At 55.6% G+C, this 25,863-nt stretch overlaps 2 protein-coding genes across 3 annotated transcripts; both read left to right on the forward strand.

Annotated features, from left to right (window-relative positions):
• The first annotated feature begins 388 nt into the window (after positions 1-388).
• On the forward strand, positions 389-5,139 carry RBFA (ribosome binding factor A). The gene is made up of 7 exons (XM_054381778.1): positions 389-498; positions 633-675; positions 1,153-1,329; positions 2,804-2,916; positions 3,610-3,694; positions 3,931-4,001; positions 4,292-5,139. Exons 1-7 carry the CDS (start codon positions 389-391, stop codon positions 4,668-4,670), a joined length of 978 nt encoding a protein of 325 aa, XP_054237753.1. The 3' UTR covers positions 4,671-5,139.
• A 3,010-nt stretch (positions 5,140-8,149) lies between these two features.
• Positions 8,150-24,202, forward strand: ADNP2 (ADNP homeobox 2). Of its 2 annotated transcripts, XM_054381595.1 has the most exons (6): positions 8,150-8,185; positions 10,807-10,967; positions 12,749-12,868; positions 18,459-18,548; positions 20,925-21,993; positions 22,093-24,202. In XM_054381595.1, the coding sequence occupies exons 3-6, from the start codon at positions 12,761-12,763 to the stop codon at positions 23,934-23,936; spliced, it is 3,111 nt and encodes a 1,036-aa protein (XP_054237570.1). In that variant the 5' UTR covers positions 8,150-8,185; positions 10,807-10,967; positions 12,749-12,760; the 3' UTR covers positions 23,937-24,202. The 2 variants fall into 2 exon arrangements, with proteins under 2 accessions (XP_054237570.1, XP_054237569.1); XM_054381594.1 differs by having other exon boundaries at positions 20,925-24,202.
• Positions 24,203-25,863: the final 1,661 nt, after the last annotated feature.

Consider the following 25,863-nt stretch of genomic DNA (forward strand, 5'->3'; position numbering starts at 1 on the left):
GTAGTTCCCTGGTTCTTCCTTCTTGCCCTTGTTGAAAGTGGGAGTTATGTTTCCCCTTTTCCAGTCAGTGGGGACTTCCCCAGACTGCCCTACTCCTGCTCTTCACACTATTGCTGATCCAGGCCAGGATGCTGGTGGCCGCGCGGCACAGATTGCCCAGGCAGGTGGTGGAGGCTCCATCCCTGAAGACATCCTGGGTCCGGCTAGATGGGCTCTGGCTGGGCTGCTAGGGGGAGCCAGGGGGAGCCGGCAGCGTCAAGAGCTCCAGGCCGCCAGGGGGAGCCGGCAGCGCCAAGAGCTCCAGGCCGCCGGGCCGCCAGGGGGAGCCGGCAACGCCGAGAGCTCAGGGCCGGAGCTGGGCCGCGGCGGCAGTAGCAGCAGCAGCAGCATGTGGGGGGCGCGGGCGACTGCGATGCCGCGCTGGGCCCGGACGCTGCGCAGCTCCGCCGCTCTGAGCGGCTCCAGGAACCTGCTGAAGAAAATGCTGCGCAAAAACAAGTGGGTGTGGGGGCGCCGGGCAGCCTCTCGCCGTTGGGCCGGTGCGGGAGCACTCGGGGGAGAGGCCGCGTACAGGGGCGGGGAGGGCGCTCGGCTGCCGAGGTCAAGCTGTTTTCCTTCCCTTTCTTCCAAAGGAAGAAGTTCTGGTACGACAGCCCTACCCTGGGGTCCAGAATGGTAAGTGCCAGCTCGTCAGTTGCTGCTTTCTCTGTGCAGGCAGGGACGAGCCTGCCGTGGAGCTCAGTGCCACTGGGAAGTGCCAGGGGCGCTGCCCGGAGGAACTCCCGACGGACACCTCCTCTCCAGGCTGCGCTGCCCTCTGCACCACCACCAGTGCTCCACTGCACTCTTGAGCCCATTGCAGAGGACTGGAAAATTTCTCTCTACCAGCTGCAGAGAGCAGCTTCTGTGTTTGCTCTGCATCTCGCAGCTGCTGTGGGACAGCAAACAGAGCTGCAGCGCTTGCACAGAGTGTCGGAGAGATGAGAAGGCAGGGCTGAGACAAACGAGGAGCAAGGGGCCTGGGAGCTGAGAAGTTCCCAGGACATAAGGACGTGAAGTGTCTTTGCAGGAGCAGGCTCAGCAAGGTGCACAGGACTCCACAGAACACTTTGTGAGCGGTGTGGTGATTTGGGCTCTTGGTTTGTGTTCAAGATGCTCAAGCCAACTGAGGTGGCCTCTGTGCCGCAGGATGAGAAGAGGAGAACCAAGAAGGAAGACAGCATCCGCTGCAGGGTCCTGAACAGCCTGATTCACAAGGCTCTGGCGGACATGATGACCACCTGCGAGATCAGCCAGGAGCTCTATGACCTCCGGCTGGACATCTGCAAGGCAAGTGCCCAGGCTTCAGGGCATGCTGAGCTGCTGTGCCAGGGAATGCCAAGGGGCAGCCCTGACTGCTGGCATGTGTGCAGGAAGAGTTTGCTTCGTTGCTCCTGCTGTGGCAGGGCTCTGGCTTCACCTTGCCCCTGCTGTATGTGGCTTAGCAGAGGCTTGCCTGGGCCAGCTCTGGTGAGTCTCCTGGTGTGACTGGGTTTTGCTACTGCTGCTCTCTGCCCTGCCCTCCCAGAGCAGGAGCCTCTTCTGGCTCACAGAAAGGCATCTTTCCTAGGGTCTTCTCTTCCTGCAGCTCTGTGAGAGCTGATGGCTCCTGGAGTCCCTCACCAGCATCTTTACACTGGCAGAAGACCTAACTGGGCCACGAGCTTAGTGCAAGCCTAAGGAAATGACACTGACAGCCAGGGGTCCAGGAGGGCCTGGAATTTGTGCCCAGCTGTGGCTGCTGTTGTGGTAGCTCCTGGGTTAGGAAGGGAAGGTGAAACTTTGCTCTGGGGACAGCCTCCACACCTTTGTTTGTGGTCTGTAGTTACAGCAGTGACTGGCTCAGAGGCCTGCTGGACTCAGCTTGGTTGTTGGTTAGAAGCATGGGAAAGGAATTGCAGCAAGTGGCTGCATCCATGACAAGGGAGCTGATGGAAGTGGTTGCTTTGGACAGCTGAGTGAATTCATTCTACCTGCAGGCAGATGATGAAAATTCTGAGGGCAAGAGGAACTTTTTGGCTCTGTTTGTGCCTTCCCCTGGGCACTTTGCTTTCTCCTCCCTCTTTTTGCTGCCTCTTTTGGCTGAGCAGAGCATTTGAAGCCTGCTGAGTGGACTCCCATGGTGAAACCTGCTCTGTAGGGTGCTGCTGGATGTGAGGGATGGCAGCAGGAGAAGCCTCTCAGAATCCAGTCTGTGTTTCATCTCCCAGGGATGCTGCCAGTCTCTCTTCTGTGCTTCAGCCCCTGCACACACTTCCAGCTGCAGGCTGCACAGCTGTGAGTATGGTCTGCTGCTGAGCTGCAGCTGTAGGCACAGGAGGTGCCCAGCAGGCTTTGGAGCTGGAGGCATTCTTGCATCACAGTGATGTTTCTGTCACCATCAGACCAAAGCTGGCTGACAGCAAGCCAGGCATGTTTCAGCTCCAGCTGTCACTCTGGGCTGGGCTGGGTGGCAGCAGCCTTGTGCTGACTAAATGCAGCACATGCAGCAGCTCCCAGGTGGGGCCAGGCTGCTCCTCTGCTTTATCTCAGCTGAAGGGGACAGAAGGCAATGACAAATTGAAAAAAGCCCTTCAGGCACTGGATGTAAACTCTGGCTTCTTTTGAACTCCAAAGGCAGCCTGGAGTGACTGTGCCTGGGAGCAGAGATGAAAGGAGAGAGCTTCCTAAGCATTTGCACCTCCAGCTTGGTCCTCTGCTGATCAGTGGGAGGCTTTGTGGTGTATATGGATGGGGTTTTAAAGAAGCATTTTCCCTTCTGTAGGTGTCCCTGGCATCCAACTTCTCAGCCTGTCGTATCTACTGGAACCCTGCTGCCACCACGGAGAAGGAAAGCTACATTGAAAGGGTCCTGCAGAGGAGTGCCCCCCGCATACGGTACTGCTGTGGGGCACACCCCACACAGCCACAGCCCAGCCCAGCCACAGCCACTCACCCTCTGCTGCCAGAGTTCTCAGCATGCCACAGAGATTTTTGTCTCTCCCTTTTTCCTTGGCACAGCCTCTGCTTCCTGCCAGTCCGTTGGAGGGCAGCTCTTCACTCATGGGGAAGGTGGCATGGAAGCATTTCCTGTGCCCCTGCTTCCCTAGGCTCCAGCCAGCGCTGCCTTCTGCTCCCAACAACTTCCACTCCTGCAGAAGGAGTGTTGGAGGTGGGGGGAGCCCTGCCAGTCCTTCCTGCAGCTTGCACGTAGGACTGGTCTGGCCCTGCTGTGAGAGCTCTGTCCTCCAATGCTCTCAGCCCTGTAGGGGTTGTGAGGAAGCCAGGGGGTGTGAGGAGAACCCTGTGCATGCAGGAGCCCCAGCTGGCACCGTGGGTGCTCTGGGATTTGCAGCTAGCAGCATTGTGGGGGGCATTCAGAGCAGGGATTCTGCAGTGCTCTTTGCTTGGCACTGACCAGATGGGGACCCACCAGAGTGAAGCTCTGCAAACCACGTCCTGGTGTCTGCAGTGCTGCTGGAGTGAGTGTCCCAGCTTGGAGCTGCCCACAGGGTGCCTGCTGCCCACATGCTGACTGCTGCCCACGTGCTGACTGCTGCCCATGTGCTGACCACTGTGGTTTCTTGCCAGGTACCTCCTGACCAGCCGTCAGGTTGTGGGCAACATGCCCCCAGTGGTGTTTGTGAAGGACAGGGAAGGTGCAGCTGTGAGAGAGGTAACTGCAGTCTGTGACTTGCTGTGCAGAGCCCAGAACATGCAGACATGGTGGCCTGGCATGCTGCAGGGCTCAGGGCCGTAGAGAGCACTGACTTAGCTGCTCTACCCATCTGCATCAGAAAGCTCTGTCTGCACCCCATGCTCCTCCTGCTCCAAGCATGTCAGCAGTTTGCTGCTGGGGGTTGGTCTGCTCCTTGTGAGCAAAGTGTGAGCAGTGCCTTCATGTGTCCACAGGTTGAGGAGTTACTCTCAGTTGCTGATTTTGGACCTCCAGAAGAAGAAACATTGCCTCAGGATGATTCTAGGTGGGTTTTTGAATCAGGATCTGACAAGTGTCTGTTTTCATCTCTGTTCGCTGCCTTAAACTGGGTATGAAAGGAACAAGTTCTTCAGGATGGGGGTGGGGTGACACTGGAGCAGGTTGCCCAGGCAGGTTGTGGATGCCAGGCTGGATGAGGCCTTGAGCAGCCTGGGCTGGTGGGAGGTGTCCCTGCCCATGGCAGGGGGTTGGAGGAGATGATCTCTGAGGTCCCTTCCAACCCAGACCATTCCATGGATCTATGAGAAACTCACAGCCTTTCTTTTCCTCCCCAAGGGAGCTGCTGTCCCCAGCAGCTCAGCCTGTAGAGCCTCCCCTGCGCCCCAATCTCTTCGGTATTGATCATGTAGCACTCCATAAGCAGATCATGGACTATAAGAGGCTGAAAGTGTCCAGAGAGATGGGAGGCAGTGCCTGGATGGAGGAGCAGAAGCAGCAACTGAGCAGGATGCAGAAGCAAAGGAAGAGGAAGCCATCAGGGGAGCCTCCTGACGATGACCTCACCCCACAGCAGTACCTGCAGGGCAGGCAGGAGGCTGAGCATTGCCACAATGACACCGAACTGGCTGTGGACTATGAGCTGGAGGATGACTTGCAGGAGGAGGCAGAGGAGCTTGGTAAGGCTCTGAGCCAGCCTGCTGACAAACTGCCATGAAGAGACCACTCCTCCTGTGGAAGGGAGGCTGCCAAGAGCAAACCCCCCAACAAGATCCTGAAGGGTCTGTTTTGTGCAGCCTGTGGGCAGGGCTGTAAGGGCACAGGGTGTGGCTGCTGGGGGCATCTGCGGGGCTCTGAACCACAGAGCAGGTTGTGATGCCACAGTGCTCAGAGTGTAGCATTGGGACAGGAGTGCAGGGAGTTCTGCTGAGCACTTCCAGTAAAGAAGTGGAAGTTCTGTGCCTGTGTTGGGAGCAAATGTGGGCTTAGGGGGTTTGGTTTATTTTGAGTGATGCCAAAGTGCTGGTGTCTGTCATTGGAAGGTCAGGAGGGAAAAGGGAAGCAGAATACTGACAGTGGTGTTCCAGGAACAGCCAGCAGCACAGGGTGGGTGCTCAGTCTCGGGGGGCAGCTCTTTCCACAGGAAGGTTTTAGCTCACTGAAATTATGGCCAATAAAGGCAAAACTGAAAGGAAATGAAGTTGGTTTGATATTCTGGATTGCAGTGGTGTGAGGGGAGCTGAGAGCAGAGAAGTTCTCATCTGCTAGGGAAGAGTGGGCAAGGCATTGACCATGGCAGAAGGAAAGTATTAAAATCTCAAAGATGGGGGGAAAAAAGCAGGGATGAACACCCCAGGAGGTGTTGGAGATGAGGAGATGGATGGAGAACCACAGAAAGAGTGAGAATAATCCTGATCCAAGTGAGCAAAACCAGCAGGGAAAACCAACGTGTGAGGCCATGAAGGGCTGAAGTTTCAGGGGAAGGCAGAATGCCAGGGCAGGGAAAGGAATTCTGTCTGGCATGGGGGAAGGAGGCTTCATGGAGTGAAGGGGAGCCACAGGATGGCCCAGCTGGGATGGGACACTAGGGATCATCTCCTCCAACCTCCCTGCAGGGACGTCACTCAACCAGCCCAGGTCTCATACACCTGCTCCCTCTCAGTGAGAACTGTGCTGGCTACTCAGGATGTAGGCATCTGGCAGATGGAGTAAGAACTGTGTTGGTTACTCAATATGTAGGCATCTGGTAGATGGAGTAAAAACTGTTAGCTACTCAAGATGTAGGCATCTGGTAGATGGAGTAAGAACTGTGTTGGTTACTCCAGATGTAGGCATCTGGCAGATGGAGTAAAAACTGTGTTGGTTACTCAATATGTAGGCATCTGGCAGATGGAGTAAGAACTGTGTTGACTACTCAAGATGTAGGCATCTGGCAGATGGAGTAAGAACTGTGTTGGTTACTCAATATGTAGGCAACTGGCAGATGGAGTAAGAACTGTGTTGGTTACTCCAGATGTAGGCATCTGGTAGATGGAGTAAGAACTGTGTTGACTACTCAAGATATGGGCATCTGGCAGATGGAGTAAGAACTGTGTTGGTTACTCAAGATGTAGGCATCTGGCAGATGGAGTAAGAACTGTGTTGACTACTCAAGATGTAGGCAACTGGCAGATGGAGTAAGAACTGTGTTGACTACTCAAGATGTGGGCATCTGGCAGATGGAATAAGAACTGTGTTGACTACTCAAGATGTAGGCATCTGGCAGATGGAGTAAGAACTGTGTTGGCTACTCAAGATGTAGGCATCTGGCAGATGGAGTAAGAACTGTGTTGGCTACTCAAGATGTAGGCATCTGGCAGATGGAGTAAGAACTGTGTTGGCTACTCCAGATGTAGGCATCTGGTAGATGGAGTAAGAACTGTGTTGGCTACTCCAGATGTAGGCATCTGTTAGATGGAGTAAGAACTGTGTTGGTTACTCCAGATGTAGGCATCTGATAGATGGACTAAGAACTGTGTTGACTACTCAAGATGTGGGCATCTGGCAGATGGAATAAGAACTGTGTTGACTACTCAAGATGTAGGCATCTGGCAGATGGAGTAAGAACTGTGTTGGCTACTCAAGATGTAGGCATCTGGCAGATGGAGTAAGAACTGTGTTGGCTACTCCAGATGTAGGCATCTGTTAGATGGAGTAAGAACCGTGTTGGCTACTCCAGATGTAGGCATCTGTTAGATGGAGTAAGAACTGTGTTGGTTACTCCAGATGTAGGCATCTGATAGATGGACTAAGAACTGTGTTGACTACTCAAGATGTGGGCATCTGGCAGATGGAATAAGAACTGTGTTGACTACTCAAGATGTAGGCATCTGGCAGATGGAGTAAGAACTGTGTTGGCTACTCAAGATGTAGGCATCTGGCAGATGGAGTAAGAACTGTGTTGGCTACTCCAGATGTAGGCATCTGTTAGATGGAGTAAGAACTGTGTTGGCTACTCCAGATGTAGGCATCTGTTAGATGGAGTAAGAACTGTGTTGGTTACTCCAGATGTAGGCATCTGATAGATGGACTAAGAACTGTGTTGACTACTCAAGATGTGGGCATCTGGCAGATGGAATAAGAACTGTGTTGACTACTCAAGATGTGGGCATCTGGCAGATGGAGTAAGAACTGTGTTGGCTACTCCAGATGTAGGCATCTGGTAGATGGAGTAAGAACTGTGTTGGCTACTCTAGATGTAGGCATCTGGCAGACAGCTCCAGGGACTGATGGCCTATGGAGCTGCAGCTCTCAGCAGACCGCAGTCCCTGCCAGCATGTTGCCACCTCGCTCCCAGGTGGGGTGCTCTGGCCAGGTCCTTCTCTGACCACAGCTGCCACAGGTCCTTGCCAGGTGACCTGGTCCCCTGGAGCCTCAGTCCCACCATGGCCCCTGGGCCTGGCAGGAGCACCAAGGTGAGGAGGTGTGAGCCACACATGGACGTGCCAGGTGAGGTCTCCTCCAATGGGAAGCATGGCTGCCAGGTCTCACCTCGTCCTATTGGCTAGTGCAAGTGGGCGGTGCCTCCACCCACCATCCTGCCAATCATAGTACACTGCTCCTGGTCACATGGTAGCCTCAGGTGATGGGTGATGCCACAGGCTCCTCCCCATGCAGATGACGTCACGGCCCCAGATGCTGCGGGGTCCCCGAGGGGCCCTGGCAGGGGCAGGTGCCAGGACCCAGGTGGGCACTACAGGGACCCCACCTACTGCGCCCCGCCCCCGTCCCGCCCAGCTCCTGTGGGCAGCCAATGGGAGCCTTGGCCGAAGTCTCTTCCCATTGGTGGACTGCCTGGCATGCAAATGAGCCCAAACGTCACTTCCTGGGATAAATCGTGCGCCATTTTCTCTTTCTAGCCCTGGATGAGGAGCGGGCGGAGGCCGGAGGGCGGGCGCAGGGCTGCGGGGACTGCGTGCGGGGGCTGAGCCCAGGCCGATCGCGGGCTCCAGCGATGCTGCTGCCGCCGCCGGCGGCGTCCTCCTGCCGTGCAGCGTGAGGGACGGCAGCGGCAGGCGGCGGCGGAGGAGGAGCCGCGGGGCGGGGCGGCGGGCACGGAGGGGCGCGGCGGCGGCGGCAGAGGCGGCGGCGGCTGGGCCGGGCCGGAGCAGCGGGAGGCGGAGGCTGCGGCGCGGGCCCGGGCGGCGGTGGCGGCTGCAGGAGGGGCGGCGGCGCCCCCTGTAGCTCGGCAGGGTAGGTTCAGGCAGCGGCGCCGGCAGGCGGTCCGGGGCGCGGCGGGGCGGCTGCAGCGCGGGCGAGCCGGCGACCGTCGAGGAACGGCGGCTTCGGCGCGTCCCGGCTCGGTGCCCGGAGCCACGGCCCGGTGCCGGGAGCCACGGCCCGCCTCGCCGGCGACTCACGGGCTGCTCGGGGGCGCGGGAGGGGAGGCTTGGTGCGCCCAGCCGCGCTGCCCGTCAGGGCTGCCGGGCGGTGCCGGTGCTCGCTGGCGTGACCGGGGCGGCTGCCCGGCCACGGGGCTGTGGCCGCCGGTGTTGGCGGAGCGCTCTCGCCGGAGCAGTGCCCGTCGTGCCCCCCGGAGGCGGCTGTCGTGGGCTGGCCCGGGAGCGATCCCCCTGCCGGGAGGAGGAGTAGCTCTGGGCTTGCCCGGGATGGGAGCAGAACTCCAGCTAATGAGGCACTCGAGGCAGGGCAAGCCGCTGAGCAGGGGCGCTTCCCCCAGTGCCAATTTCCATCGATACCGAAGCGATTGATTATCCTAGGAGCTGGCTCTGCGGATGGCTCCGAAGTTTGTGGGTGAAAAGTCCTGGTGGCTCTAGACACGAGGGGTGGGAGAGTTGGGACACTGCAGTGGCCGTGCAGGGCCGAGGACAGGCAGAAGTGTACAAGGAGCACACACCCGTGGGAAATAAGCAGGCTGATGGATAACAGAGGCACAAGCTGTCCCCTGTAGACCCTCAGAGCCGTTTGGAAATGTTCTGTTGGAGAGCAAGTAGCAGGGAGTCCTTTGTGTCCCGGTTGTAAATAGGGTAACACAGGAGCTGTTTGACCTGTGCTGCAGCAGCTGACAGCCTGTGCTCTCGCAGTGAGGAGGAACTGACCAGCAGCTCACTCCTGGCAGCTCCCGTGCTGCCTCTCTGCCTTACACAGGACTTTTTCAACCACCACAAACGCATCTCTCAAGCTCCGCTTTAGAGAGTTAAGTACTCACAAAGACTGACTCTCGGGATCCCCAGCCCAAGCACTCCCTGGAGATGTTGCTGTTCTTTTACATAAACTTTCAGCTTAGCTATGGACTAGAGGACTTCTCAGAGCCATGTTTGGAGAAGCTGGCTGTGGTCAACCTGCTGTGTTACAAGCTGTAGTAAGACTGGGGATTCTGGTAGCTCATTTCATGGAAGTTTGCTGGGGAAAAACACCAAACCACCACCAAAAAACCCTTCCAGATATCAGCAAGTGTGCAGGGAGAATGAGGAGCACACGAATGTGGCTTCCTACTGCCTTCCATGTCTGTCTCTGGGAACTCCTTGGTCTTGCTGGGTGCTGGTTGGGCTGGCTGGACACAGAGACCTGAGTGAGTGTTGGTGGAGCAGAACAGCAGCTGTGGGCGCCACAGCAGCTGAAGGTAGCACTGCAGGTTTGGGGTTATTTGAGCTGTGAGGCGAGGGGCAGGTGGCTGGGCTGTCCCTCTTGAGCTCATACCATGGTGCTGCTGGCTGTGGTGGCTGCTGCTGGGGCATGGTCCCCTCTGTGCTGGGCTGGGTGGCTCCTTCCGGGGGGGGGTGACTGATAGCCAAGGACAGAGGTGCTGTGGCTGCAGAGATCTGTAACCTGCTGAGAGAGCCCTGTGCAGAGGGCTTGGGGGTGCTAGCAGGTGCAAAGCTGGACAGGAGCAAAGCTGAAGGGCCCCTTTGGGCCATCAGCTGCCTATGTGGTTCTGTTATTTTGCTCTGGGCTGCTTTGGTTATGTTTTTGAAGGGAAATGTGACATGAACTGGGTGTGTTAGCAGTTTTCTGGAGGCTGCTCTTCTAAGGGGTGACCTTCTAAAGGTGTCTTTTAGGTGGTGTGGTAAGAAGATGAAGGCTCTTGAGCCAGAGTCAATCAGGTTTGATTTTCCTGAGGTGCTTTCGTGTTGGGTGTGGTGGTTAAGGGTGATGGTGAAGGCACTCAACAAGAGTGGCTGTGGTGGTGCATGGGAGCAAGGAGTGAGCTAAGGCCTGAAGGGTGTCTGCAGCAATAAAGTAGGTGGAAAAGAGCATGGATAGCAAACTGTAATCGGGGAATTCAGCTGGAGGCCTGAGGGAGTCAGCTTAGAAGGCTGCAGTGTTGGATGCTGCTGCTGGGACCTTGCTGGCTGCTGATGCAGAGGATGTGTCATGGGTAACTTGGGGTCTTGCTCCCAGCAGCTTGCCTGGAGGCCAGCTGAGGGACCCTGCAGATCAGACAGGCTTTTGGGCTGCAGACTTGGAAAGTAGAGGGTAATAGTAAGAGCATCCAAGTGTCTTTCTCTCCTCCCTTGGATTAATGGCTCCCATTCCCAAGAGACTGCTGGCTGAGGAAGCTCCTGAGATCCATGGGTGTCACACCCTGCAGCGCTTCAGCAGGCTGAGGCCTCTGCCCTGTCTGCTTCACCTTCTGCAGCACCTCAAGGGCTGGGAAGGAGGAGCTGCTCCCAGTGGAGCCTCCCAGACCGAACCACCTCTTCTGGCTGGTGGACATCCCCTGCGGTCGGAGGGGCTGACCACAGAGCTCTCTGCAGAGACCTGTGTCCCTGGCTGCCTGCCCTTGAGAGAGAGGATTTTCTGTCTTGGTTTGGAATGCCCCCCAGTCACTCTGGTCTGTTCATCCCCTGCAGGTTCCTGTGCCATCCCCACCCCAGTGGTCTCAGGATGTTCTCCAGACTGGTGGCTGACAAGGACCATTAGAAACCAAGACTAACATCTGTCCGATGGGGCTGCCTCTCCATCCCTCTCTGCACACCTTTGCTGTGGGGGGAGAAGAGGAGCAGAGTAGCATGTGAGTAGTTTGGGTTCCAGCTGAGCCCCCCAGCTGTGTCCTTTGTACAGAAATGGAGATTTGTCCTTCTGTCCTGCATGCTGACAGAATGCAGAAGGGCTGGGGCGGCAGGGGTTGGCTGCTCTGGTGGGGCCCAGCTCGCAGCTTCTGTCCTGCCTGGAGGAGTTTGTGCAGTTGCATGCAGGGACACCCTGGCTTTGGGGGCAGAGATGCCATGCTGGAAGGGGCCTTGCTTCTCCTGGGCACTGCAGCCATTTGGAGCCATTCAGGACCAGCAAGGCTGAAGCACTCTTGCGGGGTTTTCTGTATTTCTTGCCCTGGGTGGATGAATCATTTAGTAACGAGGACAGAGCTCTCCAGCTCTGTGTCCTCTGCCAGCTGGGTGGCACATCCCTCTGAAGCTCCAGGTGGCATTGTGCAGTGCAGGGCCCTTCCTTTGCATTCTGTGTCCATTTACATTTGTTAACTCTCAGTCCAGATTGCACTTGGCAGTACTCCAGGGAGGTGACGCTGAAGGCCTTCTGAAGTTCTGGGGATAGCTCATTATGGTTGTGGCAGTTTAGGCTGGGTGCCCCCTGCCACTGCTGCATGAGATACACCTCTGGTGTCCCAGGTACCCACCCACTAGGGGTGGACACAGGAAATGACATATTTCTACCCATAAATCCTGCGCCCTATAAAGCCATTGGCAGAGTCATCCTCAGGCTCTTCTTCCCTCTCTGCTCCCATGGGAGATGTCCTCTCTTGTTGGGTAATGCCGGGGGGGTATCTCAGGCCTCTTAGGCCTGACTAGGCCTAATGCCAGGAGGAGAATGGGGGGGGGGGGGGGGGGGGGGGGGCGGTCTCAGACCTGGCCAGCCTGAGACTTGCCTAGCAGTGGGAGGGGGGGGGGAAGGAAGAGCCCTGAGGGATTGGGTAGACCCTCAGGTGGGAGGAAGGGAGGATTGGGAAGCTTTTGGGAATTCCGTGAGGGGGTTCTGTATGCTTTAGGATGTTCTTTTCCACTATGTTTTGTAGTTTGTAGTTTTTTCTGTAGCTTCACCAATTTGCTTTTCCATTTAAACTTTCCATCACTCTCCAATCCGTTTGTGTGAGTCTCATTCTCTTGTCCCTTTCGGGGCAAGAGACGATCTGTCTGGCCCCAAACCAGTACAATGGTGTAGAGCTGGGGATGAGTAGCTGGTGTGCCCCCAGCCCACCTGTTGGGGTGGTAGTTTGTCCCCCTTCCACATCCTCAGCTGTTAGTCCCATGCATTAGCTACCACTGCATTAGTGTTGTAGTGGCAGAGCCCTGGTTTGTCTGGCTTCCTAGCAGCCTTCAGAAGCTTGGCTGTTAGCAGCAATCCTATTTCAGGCAAGACAAAGCCCAGAGGATCAGAGGCTCCTCACCTTGACACCAGCAGCTGATGTGGGAAGCTGAATTCCTCCTTGCTGGCTGAGGTGGTGGTGGTGGTTTTCTGAGCAGAAGTTAGTGAAGTTCTGCTGCTGCTGTTCTCCTACCAAACACAGCATGGCTGCCACTTAGACACGAGGAGAGCTTAAAGAAAAGCTTGGATTTGTTTTGTTGAGGTAGAAGAAATGTGAAGGCTTTTTCCCCCTCCCCAGAATCAGTTTCCTTGAGGAAGCAAGGGGAAGTAGTGATACCATGAATTCCTTGGTCTGGGGCTTCTGGGCTTCTGTGCCTAGGAACAGATTTGTCAGGCTGAGGCTTTTGTTTTCATGCTGCTTAGTGCAGTGCCTGGGATTCAAGTATGCCACCATTTGTTTTGTTTCTTTTCCAGGAGAAGTGCAAAATGTTTCAAATTCCTGTTCAAAACCTTGATAATATCAGGAAGGCTCGAAAAAAGGTGAAGGGCATCCTTGTGGATCTTGGGCTTGACAGCTGCAGGGAGCTGCTGCAGGTAAAGCAATGCAGATCTTGATGGACACCAACCTGGAGTGTGAGCCCTTGACCAACATTTCACTTTTGAGTGTGGTTTGATGCTCCTCTGCCACAGAGCTCCATGCTGGGGCCTCCCATTGAAGAGCTGCTCACGACTGAGGTGGGAGGTGGTGTTTGGGTACCGAGCACTGGAGGAAGCTCTGTTTGTCAACAAGATGTGGCAGGGGTGGTGCTGAAGGAAACAGCTTGAGGAAGAACATCACAGGCAGTGAAATGTTGTTTGTGTTCCACACAGCAGCTCTTTCGTGACTCACGGGCAGAAGAAGGCTTGAGTCCACTAAGGGGCATCCCATCAGGCATCCAGGGCAAGCCCCTGAAGGACACACAGGCTGTCAGTTGGTCTGCAGGCTGGCAAGGAGTCAGACCTGCTGAGGGGCCAAGAGCTTGTCTGAGAGAGGGTCTGCTGGCTGGGCACTGTGCCCATGGCTGAGCACTGAGAGGGTCTGCTGGCTGGGCACTTGTGCCCATGGCTGAGCTCTGAGAGGGTCTGCTGGCTGGGCACTGTGCCTATGGCTGCACGCTGACCATGCTCAGCAGGTGATGGTTGTCCATCCAGAGGTAACTCTGCAGGCCTCTGCTGTGTCCTCTGGGGTGCTTTTTCTGAAACTGAGTAAATGGTTGGGGGGAAAATGCATAACCATAGAATCATAGAATCAGTCAGGGCTGGAAGGGACCTCAAGGCTCAAACAGTTCCAATCCCCCTGCCATGGGCAGGGACACCTCACACTACATGAGGCTGGCCAGAGCCTCATCCAGCCTGGCCTTAAACACCTCCAGGGATGAGGCCTCAACCACCTCCCTGGACAACCCATTCCAGGCTCTCACCACTCTCATGGGAAGAACTTCTTCCTCACATCCAGTCTGAATCTCCCCGCTTCCAGCTTTGTTCCATTCCTGTCACTCCCTGATATCCTAAAAAGTCCCTCCCCAGCTTTCTTGGAGCCCCCTTCAGATCCTGGAAGGCCACAAGAAGCTCTCCTGGGAGCCTTCTCTTCTCCACACTGCACAACCCCAACTGTCTCAGAGCAGAGCAGCTCCAGCCCTCTGCTCATCCTTGTAGCCCTGCTCTGGACACCTTCCAGCCCCTCCAGATCCTTCCTGGAACAGAGGCTCCAGCACTGGATACAGAGCTCCAGGTGTGTTCTCAGCAGAGTGGAGCAGAGGGAGAGAATCCCCTCCCTGGCCCTGCTGGCCACACTTCTCCTGATGCAGCCCAGGCTCTGCTTGGCTCTCTGGGCTGCAAGTGCTCACTGCTGTCTCCTGCTGAGCTTCTCCTCCCCCTGCACCCCCAAGTCCCTCTCCTCAGGGCTGCTTTCTAGCCACGCACTGCCCAGCCTGTATTTGTGCTTGGGATTGCCTTGACCCAGATGCAGGACCCTGCACTTGGTCTTGTTAAACCTCCTGAGGTTGGCTTGTGCTCACCTCTCCAGCCTGTCCAGGTCCCTCTGGATGGATCCTTTCCCTCCAGCTGTCTGCTGCACCACACAGCTTGGTGTCATCAGCAAACTTGCTGAGGGTACACTCAGTGCCTCTGTCCATGTCACCGACAAAGATGTTGAACAAGACTGGTCCCAGGACTGAGCCCTGAGGGACTCTGCTTGTCACTGGCCTGCACTGGGACATGGAGCCATTGACAGACACTCTTTGGGTGCAGCCATCAAGCCAGTTCTTTACCCATCTCATGGTCCACCCATCAAACCCATGTGTCACCAGTTTGGAGACCAGGATGTGGTGTGGGACAGTGTGGAAGGCTTTGCTCAGGTCCAGGTCAATGACATCAGTTGCTCTCTCCTCATCTATTAATGTTGTGACCTTGTCATAGAAGGCCACCAGGTTTGTCAGGCAGGATTTGCCCTTGGTAAACCCATGCTGACTGTACCCAATCACCTCTTCACTATTCCTCTGTCTCAGTAGTGCCTCCAGGAGGATCTGCTCCATAATCTTACCAGGCACAGAGGTGAGACTGCCTGGCCTGTAGTTCCCTGGTTTTTCCTTCTTACCCTTTTTGAAAATGGGAGTAATGTTTCCCCTTTTCCAGTCAGTGGGGATCTCCCCAGACTGCCAGGACTTTTGGAATATAATAGAGGGGGGTTTACAACCTCATCTGCCAGTTCTCTTAGTACCCGTGGGTGTATCCCATCGGGTCCCATGGACTTGAACACTTTCAGGTTCTTCAGGTGATCACCAACCTGATCTTCACTTATGATAGGCAGTTTTTCCTTCTGGTTCTTGCTGTTAGCTTCCATGACTATTCCAGGAGTGTGGCTGGAGGCCCTTGCAGTGAAGACTGAGGTAAAGAAGTCATTGAGAACCTCAGCCTTCTCCAGGTCACTTGTGACCCTTTCACCTGTTTCCTTTCTGATGGGCCCACACCTTCCCTAGGCTTCTTTTGACCATTAATATACCTGTAGAAATTCTTAGTGTTCCCTTTAACCTCCCTGGCTAGATTCAATTCAAGCTGTGCTTTGGCTTTCCTAACCAGGTCTCTTGCTGCTGGGGCAGCTTCCTTATATCCCCCCATTCCAGCTGCCCTTTCCTCCACTCCTTGTAGAGCTTCCTTTTAAGTGATAGTGTGTCCAGCAGCTCCTTGCTTATCCAGGCAGGCCTCCTAGCATTCGTCCCTGCTTTTCTCTTTGTTGGTATACATTGCTCCTGGACACAGAGGAGGTGGTCCTTGAATACTGAGCAGCTGCCCTGGGTCCCTCTTCCCTCTAGGGCTTTGTCCCACATCACTTTGGCCAGCAGATCCCTGAAGCCATCCAAGTCTGCACACTTGAAGTCCAGGGTGGTAAGCTTAGAATATGTCCTCCTGGTTGCCCTGAGGATCAACTGCACCAAGGCTGTCCCTGGGCCTCACATTGGTTACCAGCCCTTCCCTGTTGGTGAGAACAAGGTCCAGAACAGCACTTTTCTTGTTGGCTCCTCTACCGTTTGGAGGAGGAAGTTGTCATCTATGCATTCCAGGAACATCCTGGATTGCTGGTGCCTTGCTGTGTTGTCCCTCCAGCAGATGTCAGGGTGGTTGAAACCCCGCATGAAGACAGGGCTTGTGCGCATGAAGACAGGGCTTGTGCCCATGAAGCCACTTCTATTTGCCTGTGAAGGGCCTCATCTGCTTGGTTCTGCTGGTCAGGTGGCCTGTAGCAGTAACATCTCCTTCCCCTGTCTTGCCTTTAATTTTAGTCAGTGAGGTGGGTTGCAAAGTGGCTCCACAACAGAGCTCAGAGGGTTGTCATCAGTGGCACAGAGTCACCTTGGAGGCCTGTGGCCAGTGGTGTCCCCCAGGGATCAGAACTGGGTCCAGTTTTGTTCAATCTCTTTATCAACCACCTGGCTGAAGGCATTGAGAGTGCCCTCAGCAAGTTCTGATGATACAAACTGGGGGGTGGCTGACACCCCTCAGGCTGTGCTGCATCCAACATGACCTGGACAGGCTGAGAGCTGGCTGCAGGCAAACCTCAGGAAGGTCAATCAGGACAAGTGCAGGATCCTGCATCTGGGGAGAAATAACAGCAGGCACCAGGACAGGTTAGAGGCTGCCCTGCTGAGAGCAGCTCCACAGAGAAAGACCTTGGAGTGCTGGTGGGCAGCAAGTTCTACATGGGACAGCAATGTGCTCTGGTGGCCAAGAGAGCCAATGGGATCCTGGGGTGCATCAAGAAAGGTGTCCAGCAGGGCTGGGGAAGTTCTTCTCCCTCTCTACTCTGCCCTTCTGAGACCACAGCTGCAATCCTGTGTCCAGTTTGGGGCTCCCCAGTTCCAGAGAGACAGAGACCTGCTGGAGAGAATCCAAGGCAGAGCCATGAGGATGATTTGGGGACTTGAGCATCTCCCCTGTGAAGAGAGACTGAGAGCCCTGGGGCTGTTTAGTCTGGAGAAGAGAAGACTGAGAGGGATCTGATCAGTGTCTATCAATACCTGAGGGGTGGGTGTCAGGAGGAGGGGGCCAGGCTCTTTTGGGTGGTACACAGTGATAGGACAAGGAACAATGGGTTCAAACTAGAACATAGAAGATTTCACCTCAGCATGAGGAGAAACCTCTTTACAGTGAGGGTGACAGAGCCCTGGCACAGGCTGCCCAGGGGGGTTGTGGAGTCTCCTTCTCTGGAGACTTTCAAAACCCACCTGGATGCATTCCTGTGTGGACTATCCTAGGTGATCCTGCTCTGGGAGGGGGGTTGGACCTGATGATCTCTTGAGGTCCCTTCCAACCTCTGATATACTGTGAGACTGTGATAATTTTAACCCATGCACTGTCAACCATCACATCATCCTTCCCCAGGTGGAGCTCCACTGATTCCAGCTGGTCACTGACATAGAGGGCAATGCCTCCTCCTCTCCTTCCCTGCTTGTCCTTCCTAAAGAGCTTGTACCCATCTATCCCTACATTCCAGTCATGGGAATCATCCCACCAAGTTTCAGTAATAGCCACTATGTCATGACATCCCAGCAGCACAGTGCCCTTAATTCATCCTGTTTGTTGCCCAAGCAGTGTGCATTAGCACAGAGGCACTTCAGCTGGGGCTGGCCCTGTCCTCCTCTTGTGCCAATTCCCCTTGATTTCCTCTGAGCGTCCTGGTGCAGCATCCCTGGCTTGCCTCAGGGCAGCAAGTTGAGAGCCCTTACTGGCTCTCAGTCCCTCTGCCTCTGGTGAGCTGCCCCTCTGTTTGTCACTGGCCAGCAGGAGACTATTAACCTCTTCCCCCTTCAAATCTAGTTTAGATAACCTTGGGGTTTGGTGCAGAGGTGAGCACAGCTCACCCTCTTTCAGCACCTGGCAGATACTGAGTGGAGAGGAGTTTGTGGAAAGGAAGGAGAGGTGGTGGTTGCTGTCTGTGGGTTAAACCTGGCTTTGTAACCTGTGCTTCACCTGAAGCAGTGTAGGGTCCTCAGAAGTGCCTAGCAAACAGGAGTCTTCATCAGATTTGTGCTTGGACCTGTGTGGGCCTCAGAAAACGTAAGGTTTTGAGAGCAGTGGATGGCTCTGGCTTGAGGAACATGAACTGCTCCCATGGGATTGATCAGATGAAGGCTCCTCAGGGAGGTGTTCACCCTGCCATGGATGTTCCAGCCATGGTGCTGCTGCTCTTGCAGCGTGAGGAGCAGCACTGCTGCTCTGGGGATGTTCTCAGGGTGAAGGCATAGGAGTGTTGTGGGGTTTAATACCAGAACCTGCTGCCAAGTAGCCCTCAGTGGTAAGGGGCTGCATGGAAGTTGGCAGTGTAGGAGGAGATCCCTTTGGGTGCTCCCTGTGAGTTGGGCTAGAAGCGGTGCAGGCAAAGGGTAAATATTTTCACTCTCACTGCTCAGAGTTCCTGGAAGCTCTCTTACCATGAGCAAGTCTTTGAGGTGAAACAAACCAAAGAGCAGTCAAAGCAGCAGTTTCTGTGAGCAGAGGTTTGGAGTCATGTCCAGATACTGTGTGGACTTTCCATCCCTCCCCTCTGGCTGTGGCTCCCCCTTGTTTCCTTCCCTTGCTCTGCTGAGTGCTTTTGTCTCCAGAACAGACTGCAGAAGCAGCTTATTCCTTCTTTTATTTGTTCTTTTAGAGTCTGAGCAGCTTTGACCCGGGGGAAGAACACTTCTGCAACACTTCATGGAGTGATGTCTCTCCTTGGGAGTCTGTGGGCAAGAGGAAGGTATGATGCTGGTGTGCAGCTGCTGGGCAGGTGTGCATGGACTGGGGTTTGGAGAGGCTAAAATACAGCTTTTTGGGGAAAAAAATAGCTTTTCTAAGTGCTGTTAGTCAGGGAGTCTTTAGTCTCCTATGTGCTCTTCCCTGTGATGCAGCTGGCTCTGAGGCCTCTGTCTCACTGCAGTCCTGGTATGCTCCTCTCTGCTGCTGCCTCCTCTGTCCCTGGCAGAGTGAAGAGGCAGTGGCACAGATGCCAGTGGGTGAAGCTGGAATTGTCATTCGAGCTTGGGACAGGGTCACAGGGGAGTTGTGTCAGGAACAGCTTCTGCTGCTCTACAGCTGGACTCTTGTGTGCAGCCAGAACCTACAAGGAAGGCAGGGCTGAGAGGAGCAGCCCATATGATTTGTATGACTTCATGGTGCAGCAGGTGTCCAAGGGACCATGGAATGTGGTGGCTTGCCAGGGCTGCTCCAGTCTGCCTTCACCACCCTGGAAGCAGAGACTGCCCAGTGCAGAAGCTGTCTGCTGTGGGGCTGCTTTAACAGAGCCCTCAGCATGTCAGCTGGGCAAGCACAGCCACCCTGGCTCTAGAACCTTCTTTCACTGTCTGGAGAGAGATCAGAGCCTTCACACAGCTCCTGGCTGAGCTGGTCAGCACCACCAGTAGTGTCTGGACCTGTCCAAAGACTGAAGGTGAGGTGGTGACCTTGTTGTGTGTGGGTGTGGGACAGATCTGCCAAGCTGTGTCTCTTGGATGCTAAACTTGTCCCTGCCCATAGCTTTAAGGATCCATAGGTCCTTGATGGGTATCTTGGAACCATGCTCCAATTTTTGGAGAAAGGAAGCTGGTCGTTGACAGGTTCTGTTCCAAGCTGCTGCCATAGGAGAAACTGAGGTGTTTGAGCTGCCCTGGAAACTCAGCAGATGTCTGTTGGTGGCTTCCACCATGAGTCCTGTTTTAGGGAGACACGATTCTGGCAGAACCTTGGGGTCTGGAGGCTGTGGTGTCTTTCTGCTTGTCTTTGGCTTGTGGGGACTGACTGTGAAGCTACCCAGCAAAGTGTCACTGTGTTCTGTGGGGCACCTTCTTTGGAGTGGCACTGAGTTCTGAGTGCCTGTGAGGAGCCTTTTGGGAGTCCATTTGTACAGCTCAGGGCTGTAATGGCCAATCTCAAGGACTCTTCCTTTTTCCCAGTATCTTAACTGTTTTGCAACACTCTGAGGTGTTGCAGCCCGAGGTGCCATCAGCAGACTGCAGGAGCACTTGGGAGCATGAGAAGCAGTTTAGCTGTGTGTGCAAGGAGGAGATGCTGGCAGAGTGCTTTTCTGGGCTGCCTTTATGGGAGAGCTCTGCTCGCGACAGAGAGGATTCAAGTAGCAGGCTGCCAGCCACTGCTGCAACAGGGCCTGCTGATCTGGTGGTGCTGCAGTGCCTGCAAGGGGATGCCTGTGGCAAGGTCAGTAGCTGCCTGGAGAGAGAGGTTGTCACCTGGGTGTTGCTGTGACCAGCTTTTGGCAGAAGCCAGGGGTGGCTTGGAGGGAGCTGGTGAGAAAGACCAGGTGACAAGGCCACCAGAAGGAGCAGGCAGGGTGCATGTGGGCACAGAAAGGATTGGTGACAAGTGACAGGGCAAAGCAGTGGGAGCAAAGCCAGCAGGGAAGAGAGCAGGCTGGCACTGATACAGTTAGAAGTGTTTTCCTGAGAGGAACCTGCACTGTCATGAGTGCTGGAGGAGATTGCTTAGAGCAGTTACTGTGGTGGCACCTCCAGGCTGTGGAGGCAACACAGAGGCCATTGCTGCTTTGTCCTGGACAGAGGATTTATTCCCTTCTCTCTCTGTCATTAATCTGCCTCCACTAGAGTGCTCTTAACAAAGGAGTTTTCTGTGGCTTTGCTGGGAGAGGTGCTCTGGAGAGCCTTCAGTGACAGGTGGGATGCTGAGAGATGCACACACAAAAAAACCCAACCAGAACCCCACCTCTTCTGCAGCAGCCAGGAGGGGGCCCACTGCTAATTAAAACTTTGAAAGTACCACCTGAACAGGGCTGCTGTCCTGATTGCTGAGGCTTCACCTCCCAGGTGTGGTGGGACACAAGTTCTGAGCTCGGTCTGACTCCCATCTTCACAGGTGGGCTTCAGAGTGACCTGTGTGGGGTATGAACGAGCCTGCCTAAAGCTCCTTAGTGAGGCCAAAAGGGCAGAAATGGTTCTCCCTTTGAGTCTGCCTTCTGTAAGTGTGCTTGGCAAAGCCAGGAGAAGCTGAGCAGGTGCTGTGCATGCAGTGAGGGCACTCATGGCAGGTGCTGGTCCCTTGCAGGTAGAGGAGAGTGCTGTAGCTGCTGGCAGCTTCTGAGGGAATCTTTGTGTTCTGCTTGCAGAGGTACAGAACAAAGCCCTACTGCTGCAGTTTGTGCAAGTTCTCCTCCAAACTGCTCACCTCCTTCAGGAACCACTTGCACCGTTACCATGAGGATGAAATGGACCAGGAGCAGGTGGTTCCCTGCCCAAAGTGTGCATTTGCTTCTGACCCCAAAGTAGTGGGGAAGCACATCCGGATGTTCCACTCCAGCAAGAGGATCCAGAACTACACAGTCAGCATCCTGGATGGCATGCAGCAGGTGTGCAGCGACACCATAAACTTCACCTGCCTGAAATGTCACTTCACAGACACTCTGTACTACAACATGAAGAAGCATGTGCTGATGAGCCACTTCCAGAGCCTGATCAGTTCCTACTTTGGCCAGAAGGCTGAGGACAGCGGTGAGGACGCTGCCGAGCACTACTGCAAGAAGTGCAACGCCTCTGCCAGCAGCCAGGACTCCCTCATGTACCATGTCCTGACTGCAGAGACGCACCGAGACCTGGAGAACAAGCTCAGGTCTGTCATCTCGGAGCACATCAAGAAGCCAGGGCTGGTCAAGCAGATGCACATCGCCCCAAAGCCTCTGCAGGCCGTGGCAGCAGCATCTCTGGCAGCCACGGGGCCCCCCACAGCCCCAGCAGGTTCCGTTCCGGCGCCTGCCTGCATCCAGCTCAGCTTCCCACAGAGCAACCCCAGCCAGAGCGTGGTGCAGCCAAACTCAGTCAGGCCACTGCCTGTCCCAAGTGCCTCTGGTAGCCTTCCACATACCACCTCTGCCCCGGCTGCCCCCTCTCACGTCGCTCTTGTCTCCAGCAACCTTCCTGCAGGCCAGACCAGCATCGGCATCCAGCCCTCGCCGCCCCAGCCCATCCTCGTTTCCCACAGCCTGCCCCTCAGCCAGCCCCTGGGGGCTGGAGCTCTTCCTCTGAACCCCTCTGTTGGGGCTGTCAGCAGAACTGTGGCCCCTGCAGTGTTGCCTCTCAGCCAGCCCGTCAGGCCTGGGCTCTTCCCTGTCAGTCAGCCTCTTGGCCCCATCAATGGTCCTGTCGTGGCTGGGACGCTGCCCATGACCCAGCCTGTCAGCCCTGTCAACCCCCCAGGGGCTCCAGGGGTGCTGTCTGTGAACTCCCCAGGGGCTCCAGGGGTGCTCTCTGTGAACCCCCCAGTGGCTCCAGGGGTGCTCTCTGTGAACCCCCCAGTGGCTTCAGGGGTGCTCTCTGTGAACCAGTCTCTTGGTTCTGTGAGCAGACCCCTGGGCCCCAGGGTGGTGCCTGCAGGGCAGTCGGTGGCGCCGGGGGTCCTGCAGCTGGGCCAGGCAGTGGGCTCGGGGGTGGTGCCCGTCAGGCAGCCTGTCAGGCCGGGGTTCCTGCAGCTCAACCAGCCAGTGGCGCCGGCAGTCATCCCAGTGCCCCAGCCGGTGCCGCCTGCAGCCTCGCAGGGCACAGCCTTCCTGACCACTGGCTCCATCCTCCGGCAGCTGATCCCCACGGGCAAGCAGGTCAATGGGATCCCCACCTACACCCTGGCCCCGCTCTCGGTGACCCTGCCTGTACCTGCGGGGGGTGGACTGGCAACGGTGACGCCCCCACAGGTGCCCATCCAGCTGATGCAGCCTGGGCCGGTGGCTCAGCTGTCCCAGTCCCCAGCCGGCGCCCCCTCCCCTCCCGTGGTGCTGGCTCCCCATAACATCTCCCTGCAGGGCTCTCCCCCCGGGCCCGAGAGCAGCCAGGCTGTCAGGCAGGCCAAGCAGTGGAAGACCTGCCCGGTATGCAATGAGCTGTTCCCATCCAACGTCTACCAGGTGCACATGGAGGTGGCCCACAGGCAGGGGGAGGTGAAGGCGGAGGGGACCCTGGAGCCCGAGAAGCTGGCGGCCTGCGCGCCCTTCCTGCGCTGGATGACGGAGAAGACGGTGAGGTGCTTCTCCTGCCAGTGCTTCCTCTGCGAGGAGGAGCTGATGAGGCACCTCCTGATGCACGGCCTGGCTTGCTTGTTTTGCACAGTCACTTTCCACGACTTGAAGAGCTTCGTGGAGCACAACAAAGCCACCCACAACGGGAAAAAGCAGCTCCACGCGGACTACAGCAACAGAGGCTTCCAGCTGGGGAAGGACGCTCAGGGGGACCTTGTGTTCCCACACTTCGATTTCAGTACCCTGCTGCCCAAGGAGGACATTGACAGGGAGGTGCACCTGGCGGTGCTCGCTGGGCTTACGTCCAGGACGCTCATCCCTCTCTACATCAAGGTGAAGCCCCAGACAGAGGAGGCGAGGACTAGGTACAGCAAGGTGTCGACCTGTCCCTTTTGCTTCAGCACCTTCGTCAGGGAAGAGAACTACCAGCGGCATCTGAAGGAGCGGCACCACATCATGCCCACGGTGCACACCATCCTCAAGACCCCTGCCTTCAAGTGCATCCACTGCTGTGGTGTCTACACTGGAAACATGACCCTGACGGCCATTGCTGTGCACCTGCTGCGCTGCCGCAGCGCCCCCAAGAGCAGTGTGAGGATGGAGAGGAAGGAGCTGCTGCTCATTAATGGCGAGAAGCAGGATGCTGTGATGCTGAAGAGGAAGCAGCTGGACTCCTGCTTTGTTGCAGAAGACCAAAGGAGCAAGGAGCAGCTGAGCCTCGGTAGTGCTGCAGAGGAGGCGACTGCAGGGATTGCACCTTTCAAACGCCAGAAGGTTGGCAGCAGGGCGGAGGTGAAGAAGCTCCCTGGTGATGACCTTCGCTTCCTGGCAGTGGACCCTAAGGAGTACGACCACAACTCCTACGAGGCTCAGAAACAGTTCTTGATAGACTACTTCCACAAGAGGCCATACCCTTCCAAGAAGGAGATGGAGCTGCTCTCCTTGCTGCTGTGTGCCTGGAAGATCGACGTGGCCTCCTTCTTCGGCAGGAAGAGGAACGTCTGCCTGAAGGCCATCAACAGGCAGAGGCCATCTGTGCTGCTGGGCTTCAGCATGTCTGAGCTGAAGAACATCAAGCACAGGCTGAGCATCAGAGATGACCCCGTGGAGATCTGACCGAGCTTCCCTGTGCGATGCCCGGCACCCCACAGCTGCTCCCCCTCCATCCAGCAGCCCCTGTGCGGTTTGGGTCTGTGGGGACTGGCCCCCGCAGGGTGTGGTGGCAGGAGAAGTCTTGTTCAGTTGTGGCTGTTCTGTGGAAGCCAGGCCTGGATGGGCCTGGGAAGGCTCAGCCCTTGGGATTTGCTGTAGCTCCCTAGCTGTTCCCTTCTGGAGTAGGGATTTTTTGGTGGTTTGTTTTTTTGCTGTTGGTGTTTTTTTTTTTTTTTGTTCCGTTGCCCTCCCGCTCCAGGCTCCCCTGACACTTTTTATACCACCACCTAAAACATTTGTCCTGGTAAAAACGAACTTTATTTTATTTTTCTGCAATGTCATCACCTTTTTCTGAAAAATAAAATGTCTATTGTTGGTTAAAATACTGAGGTAAGCCAGGTGGAGAGGTGTGTCTGTGGGTTGAAGTCCTCCTCACGGTTTTTCTAAGGCCATGTTTGTCTTACCTGCTGCAGGGATTCTGCCCTTTCCAGCCACTGCCCCTTCACCTTCCCACTGCACTGGTAGCAGTAAGTTACACTGAAAACTCCTTTTCCCTTAACTCTTGAGTGGGGGCCAGCTAAGCTTGATGCCTTGTGGTGCCCAGCCAGCACTGGTATGGTGGGCAGTGAGGGTGCCTGTGTTGTGGTGAAGGGCCTGGGAGTCACTGTGGCAGCTGAACTGGGGCTTGCTGAGCTGAAGGCTTTGCTGCTTTCAGTGGTGTTGGAGCCTGCTGTGCTCAGACTCCTGCTGCTCAAAGCTGGGCTGCAGCACTGGGCTTGGCTCTTCTTCCAAAAGCAGAACTGCTCTGGAGAGGGTCACGTTGCTTGGGTACATGGAGGACTGCTGTGCACATCCCTGTCCAGATGTCCCTGAGCTAGAAACTGATTTTGAATTGCTGCTGGCAGGGTAGCAGCTGGGCAGTGCCTCCTGCCCAGCCAATGAGACATAGGGCTTGAAGTCCTTGGGGCTAGCAATGGTGCAGGCAGACTGGGTGACATGGGAGGTCTGCTGGACTGGCTGCTCACGCTCCCACTGCTTTTCTTGCTCTGTAGAGACTGAGCCATACAGGCCTGAGCAGGTGAGGTTTTTCACTGCTCTTTAGCATCCCTGGTACAGCCCAGAGAGGCTGCTGAGAAGGTTCCCCTGAGTTCAAACCTAGCTGCAGTCCCGGTGGCCACGCTGGGGCCTTGCTCAGTGCTGGATTTATTCTCTATGTGCTTGGTTCCACTTGGCCTGCCCAGCAGTGCCTTCAGGACTGTATGATGTGTACCAAACAACCTCTAAAATGCATCACTTTGAATTGCTCCTCTTCACCCCCTCTGCCCACCCTCCTTTCTCAGAGGGGAGCCCAAAATGCAATGTTTGGGTTTAAATTCTGTGTTTTCCAGATCCATCCTGCAGACTGAGGCAGCTTCTTGGTGTTTCACTGAAAAATATCTTCATGGGTGTTAAAAAAAACCCCATCAGTGTCCACAGCAGGTGTGGCTTTAAGCTCTTGGGTGACTTTTGCACTGTGACAGAAACACTCTTAAAGCAGGTAAAATTCACTTCAATAGGCAGTGGAGTGCTCCATGCTGGAGAGATCCTGCCTAATGATTTTGGAGGGGGAGGGGGGGGGGAAATGGAATTTAGCCACCTGAATGGCAGAAACACAAAGATGAATTTAACTGCAGTGAGCTCTTGGTGCTGATGTGAGAGAGGAAGGCAAGTATTTGCTGGGCAGAGCTCCATAAAACTGCAGGGACAAAGCCAAAGTGGTGTAGTAAAATAGAAAGCTTTAATACTTGTAACAGCTTGAGCACGGCACAATGGCTACAAAGATGCTACAACAAGAGCAGCTCCAGAATGGTTTCAGTGCTTTCTCTCAACGTTCAGCATTTTGGCAACAATC

This window comes from Indicator indicator, chromosome 6, assembly GCF_027791375.1.
Source record: "Indicator indicator isolate 239-I01 chromosome 6, UM_Iind_1.1, whole genome shotgun sequence".
Taxonomy (NCBI): Eukaryota; Metazoa; Chordata; class Aves; order Piciformes; family Indicatoridae; genus Indicator; species Indicator indicator.

Bases quoted from the DNA above. Each gene is read 5' to 3' on its own strand.
- RBFA (XM_054381778.1), top strand. From the start codon at position 389: ATGTGGGGGGCGCGGGCGACTGCGATGCCGCGCTGGGCCCGGACGCTG. The intron at 676-1,152 runs GTAAGTGCCAGC...TTTGTGTTCAAG, and splicing joins CTACCCTGGGGTCCAGAATG to ATGCTCAAGCCAACTGAGGT. The intron at 2,917-3,609 runs GTACTGCTGTGG...GTTTCTTGCCAG, and splicing joins AGGAGTGCCCCCCGCATACG to GTACCTCCTGACCAGCCGTC.
- ADNP2 (XM_054381594.1), top strand. From the start codon at position 12,761: ATGTTTCAAATTCCTGTTCAAAACCTTGATAATATCAGGAAGGCTCGA. The intron at 12,869-18,458 runs GTAAAGCAATGC...TTGTTCTTTTAG, and splicing joins GCTGCAGGGAGCTGCTGCAG to AGTCTGAGCAGCTTTGACCC. The intron at 18,549-20,924 runs GTATGATGCTGG...TTCTGCTTGCAG, and splicing joins AGTCTGTGGGCAAGAGGAAG to AGGTACAGAACAAAGCCCTA.